The sequence below is a fragment of the Chiloscyllium plagiosum genome, chromosome 15 (genome assembly GCF_004010195.1).
Source record: "Chiloscyllium plagiosum isolate BGI_BamShark_2017 chromosome 15, ASM401019v2, whole genome shotgun sequence".
NCBI lineage: Eukaryota > Metazoa > Chordata > Chondrichthyes > Orectolobiformes > Hemiscylliidae > Chiloscyllium > Chiloscyllium plagiosum.
Genome location: NC_057724.1, coordinates 63,108,548 through 63,129,128, shown reverse-complemented (window position 1 = coordinate 63,129,128; position 20,581 = coordinate 63,108,548). Strand labels below are relative to the sequence as shown.

Genomic DNA, 20,581 nt, shown 5'->3' with positions numbered 1-20,581 from the left:
TGTGTTGCTGGAAAAGTGCAGCAGGTCAGGCAGCATCCAGGGAACAGGAGAATTGACATTTCGGGCCCTTCCTGAAGAAGGGCTTATGCCCGAAACGTAGATTCTCCTGTTCCCTGGATGCTGCCTGACCTGCTGCGCTTTTCCAGCAACACATTTTCAGTTCACTTCTTGAATGTAGAGTCTAGAGTCATAGAGACGTACAGCATGGAAACAGACCCTTCGGTCCAACCCGTCCATGCCAACCAGATGTCCAAACCCAATCTAGTCGCGTCTGCCAGCACCTGGCCCATATCCCTCCAAACCCTTCCTATTCATAAACCCATCCAAATGCCTTTTAAATGTTGCAATTTTACCAGCCTCCACCACTTCCTCCGCCAGCTCATTCCATACATGTACCGCCCTCTGCATGAAAAAGTTGCCCCTTAGGTCCCTTTTATATCTTTCCCCTCTCACCCTATACCTATGCCCTCCCCGACACCAGGAAAAGGACTTTGTCTATTTATCCTATCCATGCCCCTCATAATTTTGTATACCTCCATATGGTCACCCCTCAGCCTCTGACGCTCCAGGGAAAACAGAACCAGCCTGTTCAGCCTCTCCTTATAGCTCAAATCCCCCAACCCTGGTAACACCCTTGTAAATCTTTTCTGAACCCTTTTAAGTTCAACATCTTTCTGATAGAATGGAGACCAGAATTGTACACAATCTTCCAACAGTGGCCTAACCAATGTCCTGTACAGCTGCAACATGATGTCCCAACTCCTGTACTCAATACTCTGTCCATAACAAACGCCTTCTTCACTATCATATCTACCTGTGACTCCACTTTCAAGGAGCTATGAATCTGCACTCAGAGGTGTCTTTGTTCAGCAACACTCTCTAGGACCTTACCATTAAGTGTATAAGTGCCGCTAAGATTTGCTTTCCCAAAATGCAGCACCTCGCATTTATCTGAATTAAACTCCATCTGCCACTTCTCGGCCCACTGGCCCATCTGATCAAGGTCCTGTGTAATCTGAGGTAACCCTCTTCACAGTCCACTACACCTCCAATTTTGGTGTCATCCGCAAACCTACCAACTGTACCTCTTATACTGGCATCCAAATCATTTATGTAAATGACAAAAAGTGGAGGACCCAGCATCAATCCTTGTGGCACTTCACTGGTTACAGGCCTCCAGTCTGATAAACAACCCTCCACCACCACCCTCTACCTTTGAGCCAATTCTGTATCCCTTTTTACTGTGAGATCTAACCTTGCTAACCAGTCTCCCATGGGGAACCTTGTCGAACGCCTTACTGAAGTCCATATAGATCACATCTACTGCTCTGCCCTCATCAAACCTTTTTGTTACTTCTTCAAAAAACTCAATCAAGTTTGATTAGATTCGATTAGATTAGATTACTTACAGTGTGGAAACAGGCCCTTCGGCCCAATAAGTCCACACCGACCTGCCGAAGCGCAACCCACCCAGACCCATTCCCCTACATTTACCCCTTCACCTAACACTATGGGCAATTTAGCATGGCCAATTCACCTAACCTGCACATTTTTCGACTATGGGAGGAAACCGGAGCACCAGAGGAAACCCACACAGACACTGGGAGAATGTGCAAACTCCACACAGTTAGTCGCCTGAGTGTGTGACATGATTTCCCATGCACAAAGCCATGTTGACTATCCCTAATCAGCCCTTGTCTTTCCAAATACATGTGCACATTGCCCCTCAGGATCCCCTCCAACAACTTGTCTACCACTGATGTCAGGCTCACTGGTCTATAGTTCCCTGGCTTGTCCTTACCACCCTTTTTAAACAGTGGCACCACATTAGTCTTCCGGCACGTCACCTGTGACTATCGATGATACAAATATCTTAGCAAGAGGCCCAGCAATCACTTCCCTAGCTTCCCACAGAGTTCTGGGGTACACCCGATCAGGTCCTGGGGATTTATTCACCTTTATGCATTTCAAGCCATCCAGCACTTCCTCCTCTGTAATATGGACAGTTTGCAAGGTGTCACCATCTATTTCGCTACTTTCTATATCTTCCATATCCTTTTCCACAGTAAATACTGATGCAAAATACTCATTTAGTATCTCCCCCATTTTCTACGGCTCCACACAAAGGCTGCCTTGCTGATCTTTGAGGGGCCCTATTCTCTCCCTAGTTATCCTTTTGTCCTTAACGTATTTGTAAAAACCCTTTGGATTCGCTTTAATTCTATTTGCCAAAGCTATCTCATGTCCCCTTTTTGCCCTCCTGATTTCCTTCTTAAGTATACTCCTACTTCCTTTATAGTCTTCTAAGGATTCACTCGATCTATCCTGTTTATACCTTACATATGCTTCCTTCTTTTTCTTAACAAAACCCTCAGTTTCTTTAACCATCCAGCATTCCCTATAACTACCAGCCTTTCCTTTCACCCGAACAGGAATATACTTTCTCTGAGTTCTCATTATCCCATTTCTGAAGGCATCCCATTTTCCATCCATCCCTTTACCTGTGAACATCTGCCCCCAATCAGCTTTTGAAAGTTCTTGCTTAATACCATTAAAATTGGCCTTTCTCCAATTCAGAACTACAACTTTTAGATCTGAACTATCACTATTTTCCATCACTATTTTAAATCTAATAGAATTATGGTTGCTGGCTCCAAAGTGCTCCCCCACTGATGACACCTCAGACACCTGCCCTGCCTTATTTCCCAAGAGTAGGTCAGGTTTTGCACCTTCTCTAGAAGATACATCCACATACTGAATCAGAAAATTGTCTTGTACACACTTAACAAGTTCCTCTCCATCTAAACCCTTAACACTATGGCAGTCCCAGTCTATGTTTGGGAAGTTAAAATCCCCGACCATAATCACCCTATTATAGATAGCTGAGATCTCCTTACAAGTTTGTTTCTTAATTTCCCTCTGACTATTAGGAGGTTTATAATATTTATTTCTCAGTTCCACCCAAATAACTTCCCTGGATGTATTTCCAGGAATATGCTCCCTCAGCACAGCTGTAATGCTATCCCTTATCACAAAACGCCACTCCCCCTCCCCTCTTTCCTCCCTTTCTATCCTTCCTGTAGCATTTGTATCCTGGAACATTAAGCTGCCAGTCCTGCCCATCCTTGAGCCATGTTTCTGTAATTGGGGCGGCATGGTGGCTCAGTGGTTAGCACTGCTGCCTCACAGCACCACCGTCCCAGGTTCAATTCCAGCCTCGGGTGACTGTCTGTGTGGAGTTTGCACATTCTCCCCGTGTCTGCGTGGGTTTCGTCCGGATGCTCTGGTTTCCTCCCACAATCCAAAGATGTGCAGGGTAGGTGAATTGGCCATGCTAAATTGCCCATAATGTTAGGTGCATTAGTCAGGGATAAAGGTAGGGGAATAGGTCTCGGTGGGTTGCTCTCCGGAGGGTCAGTGTGGACTTGTTGGGCCAAAGGGCCTGTTTCCACACTGTAGGGAATAAAATCTAAAATCCCAGTCCCATGTTCCTCACCATGCCCTGAGTTTATCTGCCTTCTCTGTTAGGCCCCTTCCATTGAAATAAATGCAGTTTAATTTATTAGTCGTATCTTGTCCCTGCCTGTCCTGACTGTTTGACTCTCAACTGTACCAGTCTCAGATTGGTCTCTTACCTCACTATCTCCCTGGGTCCCACACCCCACCTTACTAGTTTAAATCCTCCTGATCAGCTCAGTGGTATCACATTTGTAGCTTTCCAATCCACTTGAATGCTTCTGAAATCCCTGAATCCAATGAGTTCTTGTAAACAAAAGGCAACAATTTTTCCTACTCCTACAAAGAACCTTTGGTTTTCCTCAGAAAAAAAATACCTTATCCTCCAATTGATGAATTGACTTTGTTTTATTTCTTGTGTAATTAATTATTGAAAAATGTTCCATTTCATTTCAATTATTTTCATCAACATAGATTATAAGATTCCAATGATGATAGTTATAAATGATTTGGATGAAAATGTAGATGGTCTGTTCAGTAAGTTTGCAGACAACATGGAAATGAGTAAAGTTGCAGATAGTGAGGAAGGTTGTCAAAGGATGCAGCAGGGTATAGAACAGTTGGAAATGTGGGTGGAGAAATGGCACATGGAGTTTAATCTGGACAAGTGTGAGGTGATGCATTTCTGGAGGTCAAATCCAAGAGGAAACTATATGTAAATGGCAGGGTAGCATTGACAAATAAAGGGACCTTGGAGTGTAAGTCCAAGGTTCCCTGAAAGTAACAACACAAGTGGATAAAGGTGGTAAGAAAGGCATACAGCACTCTTACCTTATTGGTCAGGGCATTGAGTAGAAAGGTTGGCAAGTCATGTTGCAGCTGTGTAAAACTTTGGCCACATTTGGAGTATTGTACGCAATTCTGGTCGTCACACTATAGAAAGGATATGGAGGCTTTGGAGAAGATGCAAAAGAGGTTTACCAGGATGTTGCTTGAATTGGAGTGTATTAGCTGTAAGGAGAGCTTGGAAAAACTTGGATTGTTTTCATTAGAGCATTGGAGGCTGAAGAGCAACCTGATAGAAATACATAAAATTATCAGAGACATGGTGAGGGTGGATAGTTAGAGTCTTTTTCCAAGGGTGGAAATGACAAATACTAGGAGAAAAAGGTTTAAAGTGAGAGGGGGAGAATTTAAAGTAGATGCGCAAAACAAATTTTTTTATGTAAGAGAATAGTAGATGTCTGGAACACATCCAGTGGAGGTGATAAAAGCAGGTACAATAGCAACATTTATGAGGTGTTTAGACTGACACATGAAAATAGAGGAAGATGCAGAGGGGATTACTATAGAATTGCATCATGGTTGGTACTGACAGGGTGGGCCGAAGGGCCTGTTCTATTGCTATACTGTTCTATATTCTGAAAATATATGTAGAAAGCAACACAGACAGTGCTGCTGTGACTCTGTCCTTGCAGCAGAAATCGAAATAAGATGTTTCAACTTGGGAATTTGCCTTACTGAACCTTTCTGGTATTTAAATCCCATCTCCTTCACAAATTTGTCATAATATCCCTTAGCTGGCTAGTTGCAAAATGTGTTTGATAATGAACCCATGAAAGTGTTTTGGAACATATAACTTCATTAGAAACTTGAGAAATGCAGCTTAATTTTCTAGATGCCCCAAGTCCAAAGGAGAAAAGAAACATGTCTGTCTAATAGAGTCATAGAGATGTACAGCACGGAAACAAACCCTTCAGTCCAACTCGTCCATGCTGACCAGATATCCTAAATTAATCTAGTCCCATTTGTCAGCATTTGGCCCATTTCCTCCAAATCCTTCCTAATCATATACCCATCCAGATGCTTTAAATGCTGTAATTGTACCAGCCTCCATCACTTCCTCTGGCAGCTCATTCCATACATCACCAGCTTCTGCATGAAAAAGTTGCCCCTTCGGTCCCTTTTAAGTCTTTCCCCTCTCACCCTAAACCTATGCTATCAAGTTTTGGACTCTCCCACCCTAAGGAAAAGAATTCATCTGTTCAACCTATCCATGCGCCTCATGATTTTATTAACCTCTATATGGTCACCCCTCAGCCTCCAACACTCCAGGGAAAACAGCCCAAACCTATTCAACCTCTCCCTATAGCTCAAACCCTCCAAACCTGACAACATCCTTGTAAATCTTTTCTGAGCCCTTTCAAGTTTCACAATGTCCTTCATGTAGCATGGAGACCCAAACTGCATGCAGTATTCCAAAAGTGGCCTAACCAATGTTTTGTACAGCCAGAACATGACCTCCCAACTCCTGTACTCAATGCACTGAACAATAAAGGCAAGCATACCAAATGCCTTTTCACTATCCTGTCTACGTTGGACTCCATTTTCAAGGAACTATGAACCTGCACTCCAAGGTCCCTTTGTTCAGCAGCACTCTCCTGGACCTTACCATTAAGTGTAAAGGTCCTGCATTGATTTACCTTTCTAAATGCAGCACCTCTAAATTAAATTAAATTTAAATTAAATTCCCATCTACCACTCCATCTGCCCATTGGTCCATCTGATCACGCCCCACTGTACTCAAAGATAACCTTCTTCACTGTCCACTATATGTCCAATTTTGGTGTTATCTGCAAACTTATTAACCATACCTCCTATATTAACATCCAAGTCAGTTATATAAATGGAATAGGAAGGATAGGAAGGGGGTAAGAAAGGGCTGTGTTGCATTTTTGATTAAAAATAACATTACAGCTGTACTTAGGTAAGATATTCCTGGGAATACATCAAGGGAAGTTATGTGGGTGGAACTGAGAAGTAAGAAAGGGATGATTACCTCATTGGGATTGAACTATAGACCCCAATAGTCTGTGGGAAGTTGAGAAACAACTTTGTAAGCAAGCCTCAGTTATGTTGTAAGATTTTGGAGTCCATGGTGAAGGATGAATTTTCTGAGTACTTGGAAGTGCATGGTAAAATAGGGCAAAGCCTGCATGGTTTGATCAAGGGGCAGTCATGCCTGACAAATCTGTTAGAATTCTTTGAGGAGGTAATGAGCAGGTTAGGCCAAACAGAGTCAAGGGATATTATCTACCTGGAGTTCCAAAAAGCCTTCAACAAGGTGCCACACAGGAGGCTGCTCACTAAGATAAGTGCCCATGGTGTTAGAGGCAAGGTGCTAGCATGGGTAGAAACGGGGATAAAAAGGGTCCTTCTCAGGATGGCATTCGGTGCAAGTAGTGTTCTACAGGGTTCAGTTTTGGGACCACAAACTTTTCACTTTATACATTAACAATCTAGATTAAGGAACTCAGGTCATTCTTGTTAAGTGTGCAGATGATACAAAGATAGCAGAGGGAGAGGTAGTATTGAGGAGGTAGGGAGGCTGAAGAAAGATTTGAATAGGTTAGGAGATTGGGCAAAAAAATGACAGATGGAGTACAATGTGGGAAAGTGTGAGGTAATGCAGTTTGATAGAAAGAATCAAGGCGTGGAATATTTCCTAAATGAGGAGAAAATTCAGAAAAATGAAGTCCAAAGAGACTTGGGAATCCTAGTCTAGGTTTCTCTCAGGTAAACTTACCAATTGAGTTGATAGTTAGCAAGGCAAATACACTGTTGGCATTTATTTTGAGATGACTAGAATATAAAAGCAGGGATAGTCTTCTGAGGCTCTATAAGGTTCTGGTCAGACTGCATTGGGAGTACTGTTAGCAATTTTGGGCCCCATATCTCAGGAAGCATGTACTGGCCCTGGAGCAGGTCCAGAGGAGGTTCATGAGAATGGTTCCAGCAATGAAAGTCTTAACATATGAGGAATGTTTGAGGACTCTGGATCTATATTTGATGGAACTTAGAAGGATGAGGAGGTATATAATTGAAACTTGCAGAATATTGAACAGTCTGGACAGAGTGGACATTGGGAAGATATTTCCATTAGAAGGAGAGATTGAGCCTGAGGGCACAGCCTTAGAGTACGGGAAAACCCTTTAAAACAGAGACGAGGAGAAACTTCTTCATCCAGAGAATTGTGAATCTATGGAATTCACTGCCACAGAAGGCTGTGGAGGCCAGGTCATTGAGTATATTTAAGATGGAGATAGATAGGTTATTGATTGTCAAAGGGATGAAAGGTTATGGGCAGAAAGTTAGAGAAGGGGTTTGAGAAACTTATCAGCCATGATTGAATGACGGAGCAGACTTGATGGACTGAATGGTCTAATGTCTGCTCCTATGTCTTATGGTCTTATGATCTTAAGACCATTATTCTATCCATGAGGATGGGTTTGGTCAAGTTCTCAGAACTGCAGTCTATTCAAATAATTCAGCTGCCATGTTATCAAATCTGTGACTCATGATATCTTTGCACTATTGCAACTATTATAGCTGCAATGGAACAAAAAAATTTTAATGGTTGTAAAAAGGATTCGGCTAAAATTATGATTATGTCAATAACTGGTTTATGGTCAGTTAACCAATTAAATTATATCATTGCTGTTTGTAAATCGAAGGAGATCAGCAAGACAAAGTTGGCCGAAATACAGTTTGCCTTGTCAATGTTCTGTGCACTCCACCAAAGCACCCTTTCTTGCTTCAGATCTGAACTTGAGTTTTAAATAAAAACACAGCATCTGAAAAAGCTATCTAGGTCTCCACCAAGTGTGCTAAACATTGATTTAATCTTGTGCTTCTAATCCAGTTGCAAGTCAGTTTGATATCATTTACTCTCCATTCTCTTCCAACACAATATGACTGCGGTTTTAGAAGATCAGCTCAACTGTAATTTAAACCAAATGCAAAGTACTTCCAAGGCAAAAAGCCAGACTTTTCTTTAAATTTCAATGTCGAAGTTGCTTTGGTCTGTGCCTCTCACTTTAATTTTACTTTAATCTTGTCAGTTAAAAGACAAAAGAAAACTGTACAAAAATACTGAGGAACAGTATCATTTGCAAGAATACAATTTGTGCATTCAATTTATGTCTTAATGTAAATAAATAATCTAAAAAACAACTTTTATTTCTCTTGCCTGTATATTTTTAATGCCAATCTAAAATGCTGATTACTGAGTAAATGATTTTTATGACAGTACTAACCAATTGCAAGAGAAATGGAAACTTTTAGCAAAGACACCAATTTTAGATGCCAGCGTGGAAACAGTTAAATGGAAGCAACATTCAACACATTTTAAAATGACCACATCCTTTCCATTCAACTGTGAGTGAAATACTTGCAGTCGTTTGACTTCCTTTGTACTCTAAACAATCCCCACAGCTTAGATAAGAGCACTTTCACATCTCGATCTAGACATATATTGAAGCTTGAAAGTTGTTGGAGATGCTGTCTTTCAGATGATATATACTGAAGCCATGTCTCATCAATGTAAAAGTCCAAAGACACTATTCTAAGTAAAGAGTTTTCCAATTGTATAGGTTAATATTTCTGCTTGTCGATGTGCAGTCTTTGGAACCTTACTCAGCACAGATGGACTGCTCTGGTTTCCCAATGCAACAGCTTGGATCGCAGCTGAAAATTTCTACAATGATTCCATAATGCATTTGGATGTGACAAGCTTGAATTGATTATTGTTATTGGGGAGAATGAAGAAATTGTGCCTGCTTGAGGTTTATTCAAATTGGTGATAAGAAAGAACTGATCAACAGTTGGGGAGCTGTTGCTAACAATTGTTTGAGGAAATGCAAAGTGTTATCATCGCTGACAATCTCTGTTATATACAGGAAGTATTAGGCCCAAAAAGCAGTCAATGTTCAATGCCACTGAGTGTTCAAAACTGCGTTGGTGTGCTGTCTCCACTGAGAAAAATACTGTACAGCATGTACAATTACCACGCTGGTTAGATAGCTGGACTTGCAGTTTACAATTTCCCAAAGAAAATATTTCTTTAGATTTACTGTAACTCTCAATTTCCCAGCAGCAGCAACTGGCGCTTGCATCTAAAAAAAAAATTTTGATCACAACAAATATGGGAAATTAGAAAAACTTGTCTTATTTTCGTGAGTTTGCAAAAAATAAAATGTTTTCACACAGAGGGTGGTTTTTGTGTGAAATGTACTACCCAAAGAGTTGATGGATGCAGATACAGTTACAACATTTAAAAGACATTTGGATAGACATATGAATAAGAAAGGTTTAGAGGGATATGCGCCAAATGCAGACAAAGGGGACTCACTTACTTAGGAAAACTTATTTGACATGGACAACTTAGACCAAAGAGTTTGTTTCCATGCTGTCTAGCTCTACGACTCTAATCTGACCATTGCTGCTACTCTTTGAGAGGATTAAATCAAATAATTATTAATGTAGTTCAGCTCAACTTTGCAAAAACTCTTTAAACCAAGTTAAGGGCTTGATTACTCAGTTTCGATCTTTGCACTGTGCATAGCTGATCTCAGCTCAGGCTACAACTTAGTGCCACACTATAATGGTAGAAGAATTCAGAATCATAATTGAGACTAGGAAATGTGGATTTCCAACAGCTAAGTCTTTCTTGAACTTGAAACTTTAGACAATCCAGACAAAGCACAGACCCTAGAATTGCAAAAGGTGTGGTATGCAAGGCCCTTGAAAAATAATATGATAAACTACCACAATTGACACCTGCAGATGATGGCATGCTGAACTGAAGGGACTGTGATGACAGGAACAGAAACCTTTTGGAGGAGGGTGAAAGAGCCAAGACTAAGGGTTTGAGATAGTTTATAAGGCTATTAAAATGCAGTCTTAGGGGATTCTTAAGGGACATGAAAGGGTATATGCAGCAAGGTTGTTTCCCCTTGTGGAAGAGTCTAGGACCAGAAGGCATAGTCTCAGAATAAGGGGTCACTCATTTAAGGCAGACGTGAGGAGGAATTTCTTATCTCAGTGGATATTGAATCTCTGGAATTCTTTACTGCAGAGGGCTGTTGAGGCAGGGTCATTGTGCCATATTCAAAGTGGAAAAGTCAAATGGTAAGGAAATTAAGGACGATGGGGAAAAAGGAGGAACGTGGACTAGAGGATTATCAGATCAGCCACAACCTCATTGAATGGTGGAGCGAACTTGATGGGCTGAATCGCCTCCTTGTGTTCCGATGTCTTATGGAATGATGATCTAAGTGAGCTGATGCTGATTGCTAATTGTATGTTAATTATATCATTAAAATACACAAAGATGCAGTTTTCAATTAAGTACTTTATTTGTTGTTGATTCATGTTTCATCGTGTAGCTTAGGATTCATGTTTGTGCTGTTGTACACAAAAGGCTCTGGACTTAGGAATTGAAGGAAGAACAGTGAAATTGCTGCTGATAGATTGTGGAATAATATGACAAATTATGATGAAAAATTTGAAAGAATGTAGGAGAACATAGTCAGGGCTGCCTTGGCTAGTCATTATCAAGGACAATGTAAATAAATAAGGAAATAACAATGGCAAACACTATGTGCAGTTTGTATCCCGAATGGAGATAATAGCCGAGAGCAGGTTTCTTTTAAGATTCCCAACCCTTTGGCCCAACAAGTCCACACCACCCATCCGGAGAGTAACCCACCCAGACCTATTTCCCTCTGACTAATGCACCTAACACAATGGGCAATTTAGCATGGCCAATCTACCGAACTTGCACATCTTTGGACTTTGGGAGGAAACCAGACCACCCGGAGGAAACCCACGCAGACACAGGGAGAATGTGCAAACACCACACAGACAGTTGCCCGAGGCTGGAATTGAACCCAGGTCTCTGGTGCTGTAAGGCTGCAGTGCTAACCACTGAGCCACTGTGCCATCCTAAAGAACCATGAGCACATTAACCGTAACCACTGAGCACTTTTTAAGATAATGACAAGTATAGATAGAGTTAATGGTAGTTGTCTTTTTTCTAGAATGGGGGAGTTTCAAGACCAGGTACCACATTTTTAAGGTGAGATGAGAGAGATTTAAAAAAGACATGAGAAGGAATTTCTTTTTACGCAGAGGATGTTTTGTGTGTGGAATGAACTTTGTGAGGAAGTGTGGATTTAGGTACAATTATGTTAAAAAGACATTCGGATAAGGACATGAATAGGAAAGATTTAGTGGGATATGGTCCAGGAGCAGGCAGATAGGACTAGTTTAGTTTGGACTGGTTGGACCAAAGGGTCTGTTTCTGTGCTGTGTGGCTCCGTGATTCTATAAGTTATGTTATGGTCCTGGTCATCTAGAGGCTTGGAGTGTGAGTCATGAGCTTAAATTTACCACAATAAAATACTATTATCAGTAATGGTGAGTATTTAATGGGGAAGTGATGGTCTTAAGGTATTGTTGTTGGACTGTTAATCCAGAGACCCAGATAATGTTCTGGGAACCCAGGCTTGAATCACGCCATGGCAGATGGTGGATTTTGAATTCAATAAATATCTGTAATTAAGAATCTAATGATGACCATGAATCCATTGCTGAATGTCTGGAAAAACCCCATCTGGTTCACTAATTCACTAATGTCCTTGAGGGAAGGAAACTGACATCCTTTCCCGGTCTGGCCTTCATGTGACTCCAAACCCTCAGCAATGTGGTTGACTCTTAACTGCCTGGGATGGGTATTAAATGCTGCCTAGCCAGTGACACCCTCATTCTGTGAATGAATAAAGAAAAAAAGCTATCAGATATTTACAAAAGCTTGTCTGATTCTCTTGTCACTTTTCAATGAATTATATCTGCTGCCCTTACTTGGTGCGGTTATTATGTGACTCCAGGGTTTATGTTCGCAATCAGGGATTAATGACCATTAATTGTCCCTTGACATGGCATAGCAAACCACTCAGTTGTTAAGATTTTAGCTCACCACCAACTTTGCAGGTACAATTAGGGATTGTTATAAATATGTATAATGTATATTACCATTGGGAATCTATTATTTAAAAGATGGATGGATTTTGGTTTCAGTTCTGTGAAGATAACTGCTTTTTTAAACAGGTCAGAAAGTCCTGTGGAACAGTGGCCTAAATACTTTATTTCCAAGAAAGCATATTAAGTGCTCAGTTGGATGCATGTGGTCTTAATTTATGGAATGTTTACATTGCTGCATTTGCAATGAAGAGAACAGATTGGGACTATTAGGTTAGTTTTGACTTTGGTTCTGAACTGAATTGAATTGAAATGAATTGAATTGAGTTGAATTGAATTGAATTGAATTTATTGTCACGTGTACTGAGGCACAGTGAAAAGCTTTGTCTAGTGAGCAAGACAGGCAGATCAAGAGTTAAGTAGCATAGATAAGTAAATAACAGGTAAACTGGCAAAAACAAAAACACAGGTACAGACGAATGTTAAGAGTTGTGAGTCCATTCAGTATTCTAACAGTAGGGTAGAAACTGTTATGAAACCGGCTGGTGCGTGTGTTCAGGCTTCTGTACCTTCTCCCCGATGGTAGAGGTTGTAGAAAAACATTGCCAGGGTGGGATGGACCTTTGAGAATGCTGGCGGCCTTTCCTTGACAATGGGCCTGGTAGATGGATTCTATAGATGGGAGGTTGGGCTTTTGTGATTGTCCAGGCAGAGTTCACCACTCTCTGTAACCGTCTCCAATCTCGAATGGTACAGTTACATAACCATGTAGTGATACATCCAGACAGAATGCTCTCGATGGCACACCCATAAAAGTTGGCAAGGATATTCACCGTCAGGCCAAATTTCCTCAGCTGCCTGAGGAAGAAGAGATGCTGTTGGGCCTTTGTAACCAGTCCGTCCACATGAAGAATCCAAGAAAGCTTGTTGTGGATGACTCAAGAGTTCAGTTTAGAAGAGAATCTTCCTCACTCATAGCAGAAGAATCAAGTTTCTATTTCAGGAGATCAGTCACTGTAATTGAAGGGATTTAGTTGGAGAAGACTCCAAGCTATGAGAGTTTGAATAGGAATTTCAAATTGTAAAGCTGTCTCATCATACCAAAGAGGAGAACTGGAAATAGTCAAACAACCAAGAAAATAAAGGTAGCATATAGGAGTGCTATCTCTCTGGGATAGAGCACTTGTGAAAGGATATTCCTTGGAAGCAGATTGAAACTTTGTTTTGATGCAAGTATTAAGATCTTCCTAAACTGTCATTTTCATAAATATTAAATAAAAAAGTAATATAAATTTACTATTTCTCTTTTATGCAATAGACTGTGTCCTTTTGTTAAAGAACATTTGCAACCTCATGCATGTTCAACCTAACCACCACAATAACCAACTGCAAAATTCCGTTAAAGATCTATCAAACAATGTTTCACCTAGACCATCTCTTGTCCAGTATTGCCATCTGTTGCAATCACAACAAGATTTGAATAAATGCTCCATCAGCAACATCCGCACTGTATGAATGATTGAAAATAAATTGATTTCAAAAGTGCGAAGATGAGATATTGAAAGAAAGATCATAGAATCCCTACAGTTTGAAAGCAGGCCATTTAGCCCATTGAACCACCACCACGCCCATAAAGAGTATCCCACCCAGACCCAGCCCTATCCCTACATTTTCCATGGCTAATCCACCTAGCCTCATATCTCTGGACACTTTAGCATGGCCAATCCACCGACTTGCACATCTTTTGACTCTGGGAGGAAACTGGAACATCTGAAGGAAACCTACGCAGACATGGGGATAACATGGAAGCTTCACACAGACAGGTGCCCGAGGGTAGGATCAAACCTTGGTCCCTGGTATTGTGAGGCAGCACTGCTAACCACTGAACCACTGTGCCACCCTTACAACACACTTGAAAACCCCTCTCCCTATAAAGGTGGGACACATAAAAGGCAATAATTTTGAAAGCTAAGGGCATGCTGCATAAAGGACATGCTGCTGACTGTAAAGGAAGGGCAGGGAATAAGATGAGGAGCTGAATCTTGAGCTCCCAGTGGTGGCATGGCTGGAGGTGAGAAAGCAGTTTCATGAGATGGTATGGGAGGGTGTGCCTGAACCACACTATCATCTTGATTTTACTAGAATTACATTCTGAGTAGGTTCCCTCCCAGCTCAGTGCTGATTGAGACCTGTAAATGGTCTCTTGCGTCATCTCTAAGTTGTTACTTAATGACGTCTTCCTGCCATTGCTGGGAGAAACCCAGCTCCAGGCGGGTCTGCTGATAAGTGGTTTGCATGACTGACCAAAGAGTGTGGAGCACATTGCTTGAGAGAGGAGGGAGGGATGCGTCAATAAAATGCACTCAGTAGCTGATTGAAGGCATGGGCAATGGGCAAGGAGCTGTCGGCAAGAGGACACCTCTGCTTAGCTTCTGACACATCGTAAACCCCCCTCTCCCATGTTAACTCATACCACTGAAACCTCTCTCTCTCTCTCTCTCTCCTGGATTGTGGAGAAAGACTCAGAAGTGTCCTCTCAACTGCTGATAGGAAGAAGATATCCTGAAGAGAGAGTTTGGGTGTCTCTGCACTTTTTGACCAGCGAGCGGAGCATGCAAAGGAAACCAAAGATTTTGCTCTAGGGGAGGGCAGAGCGAACAGAAGTAAAGTATTCATACTCATATGTTTAAAGTGATGTTTTGAGTGTTTCTTTGCAGTTTCAGGATGATAAATTAACATTTGAAATACCTTTATTACAATGATAAGTTTTCTTTTGGCATTGCAAAATGGTTTGCTCATGAAAATGATAATTGATGATTTGAATTAAAAAATAGCATTTCAAATTTCCACTGACACAAACACAATCAAATTAATTCAATAGAAATTTGAATTTTGAATTTACATTTTCTTTTTTTTTAATTGCAACTTGTGTTTGAAAATACTGGGGCCTTTTGAATTACTGGACAGAGCTAAGTGATATTTGATTCAGTTCTGCAGCTGAAGTCTGTTGATATATTCATAGGTTTAAACACAGATATTGATAGACTGTTTGCAACTAAATCTACACACCTACAGTACAACCAAGTGTTTCAATGTCATAGGCATAGCAGAGCAGGATAACAGTTGGCCGTATACGTCCATCAGGTGGTATACAGCTTTTGCACAATGGCTTTTTGCCATCTAACCCTAAACTGAGCAGGATACCATTAAAGCTTGAAGGAATATGTTGTGGTGAGGTCCACCGCTACTTCACAGACCAACTACTATTCTCTTTCTCCCTGTCAGAAATGCCACTGGGCTTCTTCTTTTCCACATATGAAAATGGACCGCAGAGGGAAGCCAGTGAATTGCCCAGCATCTCAAGGCTACCATGAGAAAAGTATTGCTAGCTCATGGGAGGTAAGCGATAGGCCCCAGTTTCTCACATGGAGGCAAGGGCTCAATGAAACCACATTGGCTTCCAGCTTTGGAATTTAAAGAGCATATCTTTGGGATTCTTTCCATATGAGAATGAATATTTTACTTCTGTTCAGTCTGCCCTCCCCTAGAGCAGGATCTTTGATTTCCTCTGTATGCCTTGTTTGCTGGTCAAAATGTGCTGTGGGTCCTCAGTTGAAGAGAATATTCAACACTGACATTCATAGATTTTTCAGCACTAGGGCTGTACCTACACTATATGGGTAGCTGTAGACCAATAAGGTGGCTCACTACTACATTGTCCAGGGCATTTGGGGATGAACAACAAATGTTAGCGTTAGTGATCACATCCCATAAATAAATAAAACCAAAAGCTTAGCAAATCATGTAACACAGGGATAGAGGCCCAGATAATAAGTTGACCTATATAAAGTTAACTGTGATTATAGTTGTAGGAATTTATTTCCACTTTCCATGGTCTGTTCAGTTTATTCTGAATATTAATAAAACAATACACTTCCGACTACACAACATGTAGCTAATATGCTGTCAGGCAAGTGTTTTATGACACTCTTTCAATACAAAGAAGTTAGATATTCAAATACTTGACACTATCCAGTCTCTATCAAATGATTAGTTTGATCACTGGTAAATATCACAGACATGTCACTTACCATGGCTAGTTTTAATCAATTACGTTGTTAGGGCTTAGTTATCTCTCTTTGGAAAGAAGCTCATCTCCTGCTTTTAATGAACTCAGCTTTAGCTTGCTCTGTGATTGTATTAGATTCCCTACTGGAGAGAAACAGGCCCTTCAGCCCAACAAGTCCACACCAACCCTCCAAAGAGTAACCCAGCCAGACCCATTCCCCGAGCCTATATTTACCCCTGACTAATGTGCCTATCACTATGATAGACAATTTAGCATAGCCAATTCACCTGACCTGCACATCTTTGGATTGTAGGAAGAAACCAGAGCACCCAGCGGAAACCCACACAGACACAGGGAAATGTGCAAACTCTACGCAGACAGTCACCCGAGGCTGAGATTGAACCTAGGTCCCTGGTGCTGTGAGGCACCAGTGCTAACCACTGAGCCACCAGATCACCCTGTGTTGCTCAATCAACTGAATGACATTTACACTGCACAATCACTAATTGTTAACTGATAAATTATCCACATTATTACATCTATTCACTGCATCTATTTTTAAAGAAAACATCTGCTTTTTTTGTGACTATTCAGTCTATTAGTGTTAAGTTACTATTCTTGCTGTAAACACATACATATTCCTTTAGCAAAGCAGGGAAACACATTAAAACCAGTGATCTTTCTAATCATTAGGTTGTCAGCAGCCTCATTTCTATTCCCCATTTCTTTCCATTTAATTTGATGTTGGCTAACCCAGCTAATCTTAGGTTGATATCTACAGACTGAAGCAGGCTTAGGGGACCTACTTTGGCAACTGAATTTTATGTGCCAACTTAACTCTTATTGGTCGACAGCAAACAACATACCTTTGGGCCTCTCTCAATGTTGCTTTATGAAGTTCATTTGAAAGTAAAATGTAGCTTTCTCCAGGACTGTCCCCAGAGCTGATTTTCTTTCTCAGAGAAGAGGTTGAAGCTGGAGGTCTGTCCAATTCCCTAATCCCTTATCACATTCTCTTGCCTCATTGCTAATGAAGAGTGAGCCAGGGTATGATCCCACTGAGGCAAGAAAGGGAAGGTGGGGCAGTAGGACATCAGAAGATAATCTGGTTCATTTTGCCTAATCTGGATTCTCTGTTCATTATCCATACTTTATGAATTCCCTTTAGAGAAACTTTCCTTGCTCTATTTCAAAAACATTTTGCAGCACGTTCTAAGTTATAACCACCCTTTGTGTGAGTTTATTTAATCGCCATTTAAAGTCCTTTTATGATAATTTCAATCCTGTTCCCACTTGTTGCTGGTGTTGCTGAGAAATAGAGCTAATCTATCCATGGACTGCCTACCTGGGTGGCATGGTGGCTCAGTGGCTGGCACTGCTGCCTCACAGCACCAGGGACTCAGGCTTGTTTCCAGCTTCAGGCTGTGTCTATGTGGAGTTTGCACATTCTTCCCGTGTCTGCATGGATTCCCTTACGGTGCTCTGGTTTCCTCTCACAGTCCAAAAATGTGCAGGTAAGGTGAATTGGTCATGCTAAATTGCCCATAGTGTTCAGGAATGTGTTAGGGGTAAATGTAAAGTGATAGCGTAGGGGTTTGGGTGATATATTCTTCAGGGGGTCAGTGTGGACTTTGTTAGGCCGAAGGGCCTGTTTCCACACTGAAGGGATTCTATGATTTAAGCTCCCACAACATGCATCATCCTAGTCCTTCATAATCTTGAAAACCTTCATCATGTGTGGGAATATGATGCCACATAGGCTGCAGCTGTTCAGATCAGCAGTATACTGCTACAGTTTGGCCCAAACTGTAAAATTGACATCCATTGAATGAATAAATAAATATCCAATCAATTTTCTCATCTCTAGTTTCTACTCCAGCAACTTGAGTAACAATCGTAGAAATGACCTCTTCAATCCCATCCATCCAAAGTGATCACCTGATGTTTCTCCATTTGTTGGCAAATTGTATTCAGTTTGTTCTCGAAACCCACAGAGATCTCTTATTTCATCACCCAAACCATCCTTTCAGTAAAAGGTTCCTCCTGCATTTCTAGTTTGCTTTTCCTTAGTCTCATACTTCAAAATAAACTAAAGACAACAGAGGTCAATTCATCAGCCCCACTTGAACATTGCCAATCCTTACATGCTAAATCCAAAGTGGATGCCAAGACATCAGAATATTTGTTTTGGAAGTTTCCTGTATCACCATTAGTACTTCCACAAATAGGCTCAGTAATACTCACAGCAGACAAAGTGCATACGCTCCAACCACTGACTCGCTGCCTCTCACCAGGAAGCTCCCATCCATTCCAGCTTTGGCGAGCAGTTCCTCAGCTTGAGCTCGGCTAATGTCCAAGTGATACCACGGTGGACCTGCTGTAGCCATTCTGATCACACCCAATACAAACCGATCAGCGAAACCCTGGAAGGAAAGAAAAAAGCCATCAGCAAGATGTTAATGAAGATGTGTAAATAGTTGTAAACTGGTGCTGTCATTATTGTTCACATGATTGCACTGTTGTTGCAGAGTAAGAAGGATGCAGGTAGACAATTTGAGGACAAAATCTAGTTTACTGTTGTACAGTTGAGGATGGCTTTCTTCTCTTTCTGATAGATGCAAAAGGTCCCATATCACAGTTTCAAAGAACAGCAATGGAATTCTCCCTGGTGTCTCAGCTAATATTAATTCATCAACCAACATTACTGGGATGGATTGGCTGGTTACTTCCAAATAGTTATTTGTGCGCAAATTGATTGCGCAGTTTTGTTACATAACTGAGGTGAATTTACTACAACAGTACTTCATTGGCTATATGACACTTTGGGCCAGCACTCAATTGTGATGGGTGCTATATAAATGCAAGTCTTTCCTTCTAACTTTCCTGTGAATTATATTTGACTTCATGATCCAATGTCTGACACTTGGTTGTGCATCACCTCATGAAAAGTCAACTTATAAAGAATTGGCCACTGATCTTCCTCTTTCCCTTCCAAACCCCAGATGGGCCATCAGCCTCCAGTAATGAGGAAGGACCTCCTCCTGTTCCTGTTTTCCATGTTTCTCAGGTTTGTTCAGTCCTGCACACCTTGGAGCTCAGAGCCAGTTTAAGTTCCTATCGGTTTCTGGAAACATTCAGTCACTACTGAATGACCTCCAACCCCTTACTCCTGTGATTGGCCAAGATTGGCATTTTCAACTTACTTTCTCATTGGCAGTCCCCTTGATCCAAAAGGAGCAAGCATCAATCTCCAACATCTACCTGCTCTCGGCACTCTTCCTGCCTTTGAATGCTGGGATCCAGAAAAATGACACATGAAAAATCAAAGGAAAATATCTACTGCACTTAGGTTAAATTTTAATGCCTCCATCAATTGAAGGGAATGTAGATTAAGTGAAACTGTGACAGAAACCAAATATTTCAGCTCTTCCCCTCTGGTACATGTTGTATCTGGGTTTGAGAGAGACTGAAAAGCTTAATATTTGATTGAATTGATGTAAACACCACAAACGATTATGGTGTCAGAATGGCTTAGTCTGAAGAAAGTAGGAATGTAAGAACATAAGAACCAGGATCAGCAGTAGGCCATCCGGCCCTTCAAGCCTGTTCTGTCATTCAATAAGATCATGGCTGATCTTCTTGTGGCCTCAGCTCCACTTACTTGCCCTCTCACCATCACCCATAATTCCTTGACTGTTCAAAAATGACCAATCTAAGCTTTAAAAACATGCAAAGAGGAAGCCTCAACTACTTCATTGAGCAGGGAATTCCAGAAATTCACAACTCTTTGGGACAAGAAGTTACTGCTCAATTCAGTGCTAAATCTTCTCATCCTTATTTTTGCTAGAGACAAAAAAAACTGCAAATGCTGGCATCCAAGGTAGAAAGCAGGAGGCTGGAAGAACACAGCAAGGTAGGAAGCATCAGGAGGTGGAGAAGTTGATGTTTCAGGTTTCACCCTTCTTCACGACTGGGGGTGGATGTAAGGGGGAGCTGCAGATAAAGGGAGTGAGGGGGCCCAGGGTAGTGAGGTGGGGAATCAGTGAAGACAGGTAGAGGGTACGACCTGGTTGGTTGATGGGAGGAATGAATCCAGTTGGTGGCTGGGAGGAGTGGAATGGATGAGGAGGGGCTGGGAAGGGAGTTGGAAGAAGGGCAGGGAGTTTATTTGAAATTGGAGAACTCAATATTGAGTCCTCCGGGCTGTAGGCTGCACAGATGGAAGATGAAGTGTTG

General features: G+C 41.4%; 1 protein-coding gene across 1 annotated transcript in view; it reads right to left on the bottom strand.

Annotated features, from left to right (window-relative positions):
* The window catches only part of LOC122557387 (phosphatidylinositol 3,4,5-trisphosphate 5-phosphatase 2-like), a 146,769-nt gene that overhangs the window by 113,308 nt on the left and 12,880 nt on the right, over nt 1-20,581 (bottom strand). The window contains exon 2 of the mRNA XM_043705046.1: nt 18,590-18,768. Coding sequence (XP_043560981.1) covers nt 18,590-18,732 — 143 coding nt within the window. The 5' untranslated portion in view covers nt 18,733-18,768. The remainder of the gene's footprint in view (nt 1-18,589; nt 18,769-20,581) is intronic.